Genomic DNA, 3,000 nt, shown 5'->3' on the forward strand with positions numbered 1-3,000 from the left:
ATATCCAATGACGTTGTAACTTTGTACAGAATGAAGTGCGAAAATTCTAATATCGTAGTGTAAGAATTAATAAAAAACTGATTAAAGATCGTTTTATATAGTTTAGAGTTGCTTTTGTTCAGTCCAATACTGAAAAAATACAGTGAAGGTTACCATGAGATACTTTGGGTTGTATTATTATACCGTAAATAAATATCATTGCCAATGGTAATATCAGCTGGCTCATGTAAACAAAGAAATCTAATTTTGCTCCTGACATCCCGAATGACGAGAAGTGTTCCAAATAAAGAATCAATTAGTTGATATAATTTTATATTCAAATAAATGAAAAATAATAACTAAATAAACATTGGACAACTTCCTTAAGAAACACATTACATAATATGTAGAATATTTAACGAGCAAAGTGTGACATACAATTTAAAGACAGTCGCCAAATCCTATGATGCATGATGGTTATAGCATATATACATACATACATACACACACACGCATATATATGTGTGTGTGTGTGTGTGCGCGCGCGCTTAGAGAAATTTGCACTTGGGTATTTGCTAAATAATTTTCTCCCTGTTTTAAACATATATATATATATATATATAGTATATATATATATATATTATATTATATATATATAGATATATATATATATATATATTATATATATTATATATATAATATATATATATATCCATTTTTGCAAATAAAAGTACTCGCACTTCACACTAACCTTCTTTGTACCTTAAAATACACTACAATAATTTATTATTTTAATTAATAATAGAGACTTTTTTATTCCCATAGGTAGTACCTGCCTATTTGTCATCTTCCAAAATCCGAATTTGACCTCTACATGCCCCAAGGGCAGCTTAGCTTGGACGTAAATCCATGAAGAGGACTGGCAACGTAGCTCAAAATGTTTAAGAACAAAAACAATGTTTACGTTGTTACTCAGTGTAGAATGTTACGAAATGTTTTGTGATAATAGAAAACCTGGCAGTGATTGTTTGAGCATTGTTTAAGTCTGTAGTGCCTTCAATTACTAAATAAATTGATTGAGAAAGTTTGATTTGGCACGCCACTTCCCACCCTTGCCCTGCCCAAAACAAGAAGGTTTGGAATTACTATAAGTGGGAGAGAAGTGAAATGTTGCCAACTCATATATTCCATTTAAAACACTATTCCAATTTAACGCTTCATATGTAATATCAAGTTTAGGTCAAGGTAAAGAGAAGTCCTCCTTCCTTTATCTTGGTTCGGGTTACCTCAATTTTTGTTTTAGGAACTGAAAAGGGCGACACATGTGGGACTCAGATGAAGGCACCATCTAGAGTTGCCATTTCATACCCTTAGTATTTATCTGTAGAAAACGCAGAAAAAGCAGAACAGTTATCCTGCAGACTTAGCTCTCAGAAATCCACAGTCAAACTGGAGACACGATACCGATCGGGTAAACCACCTCTAGCTTCCGCACTTTATAATCGGTTATCATTATGGCTGAAGCAAGGTATATACCTTGGGCTGAACAACAGCTTGGGCCTGGTCATCCGCTGGACAGTCAGTCTAAGGGAATCATTTACAATGTTTTTAAGTATTTTATACTGGAGTTGGAGAAACAGCAAGGTGTCCCGGTAACTCATGTAAATAAAGCAATTCGTCGAACATCTGAGGCAACTAAGACAAGTGCAACTACCATTCGAAAAATTTGCAAAGAAGCAGAAGATGCTATAAAGCAAATTGGGGTGCCGATATTTCCAGGTAAGAGGAGGAATGGGACAAAAACGGTTAACAATATCGACGACATCGACAAGTGTCTATTAAGGAGAACAATACTTGATTTTTATGTACAGAGGGAAATGCCCACTCTTGATCAAATTTTAGAGGTGTACAAACAGAAAACTGGTTATAGTGGTTGTAGAGAATCGTTAAGAAATGTAATGCTTGAAATTGGGTTCCGTGGAGTTCTGATCAACAAAAAAAAGTGTATGATTGAGAGATGTGAAACTGTGTCTTTGAGAACCAAGTTTTTGCGACAGATGCAGACATTCAGAAACCAGGAATTTCGTTCCGTCATTTATCTGGGCGAGACAGAAATTAGACCGAAACCGCCAAACGGGTCTAGCAGGCTGGTTATATTGCATGCAGGTTCAAGTAATGGGTTTGTCCCCAATGCAGAATTGATAATTCATGCACAAAATGAAGACGATTACCAAAGACAGATGAATGCCGCCGTGTTTACGAAGTGGTTTTGTGAACAACTCATCCCGAAAATTCCACCGTCTTCTATTATAGTGATGAGCAATAATATGTCTTGTCAGTCGGCTTCCATTGAGAAACTACCAACAGAGGCTTGTAAAAAGCAAGTCATCTGGGAATGGCTAACAGTGAGGGGTGTCAATCCTGGAAAGGAGTCACTGAAAGGTGAACTTTTAGACTTGGTCAAGCAGCACAAGCGAGATTTCGCAAATGTTTGCGTTGCTCATGAAATTGCAGCATACTGTGGTCACCAAGCCATTCGAATTCCACCGCATCATAATGATTACAATGCCATCGAACTTTTATGGAGGTATATCAAGACTACTGTAGCGATGAAAGGACCACTAGAAATGGAAGAATTGCAGCATGTTCTAAAGGAAGTTCTTAGTACATTCACACAAAAAGTGTGGGCCGAATCAGTTTGGTGCGTAGAGCAATTGAGAACAGCCGATATGGAAAGAGATATTGCAGCCGACAAATTCATGGATTCTATTACTATATTCCAGCTGGAGTCTGACGAAGATTCCGAGTAGTACTATGAATCTGTCATCCTGAGTCTGACGAAGATTCCAAGTCGTACTATGCAGTACTGACTGTCATCCTTTAGATTTGTGCATGCATTTATATGTATGTGAATCTGGTTTTTATTATGTGCCCTTTTGTTTTTATATGACTCCTACGCGGATATGTATTAGAACTATATATATTTTTTAATGAATATGGCACCAAGTAACATTAAAAATG

At 36.2% G+C, this 3,000-nt stretch overlaps 1 protein-coding gene across 1 annotated transcript; it reads left to right on the plus strand.

Annotated features, from left to right (window-relative positions):
• The first annotated feature begins 1,493 nt into the window (after nt 1–1,493).
• Nucleotides 1,494–2,789, plus strand: LOC135214712 (uncharacterized). The gene has a single exon (XM_064249042.1). It carries the CDS (start codon nt 1,494–1,496, stop codon nt 2,787–2,789), a length of 1,296 nt encoding a protein of 431 aa, XP_064105112.1.
• Nucleotides 2,790–3,000: the final 211 nt, after the last annotated feature.

The sequence above is a fragment of the Macrobrachium nipponense genome, chromosome 46 (assembly GCF_015104395.2).
Source record: "Macrobrachium nipponense isolate FS-2020 chromosome 46, ASM1510439v2, whole genome shotgun sequence".
Lineage (NCBI taxonomy): Eukaryota > Metazoa > Arthropoda > Malacostraca > Decapoda > Palaemonidae > Macrobrachium > Macrobrachium nipponense.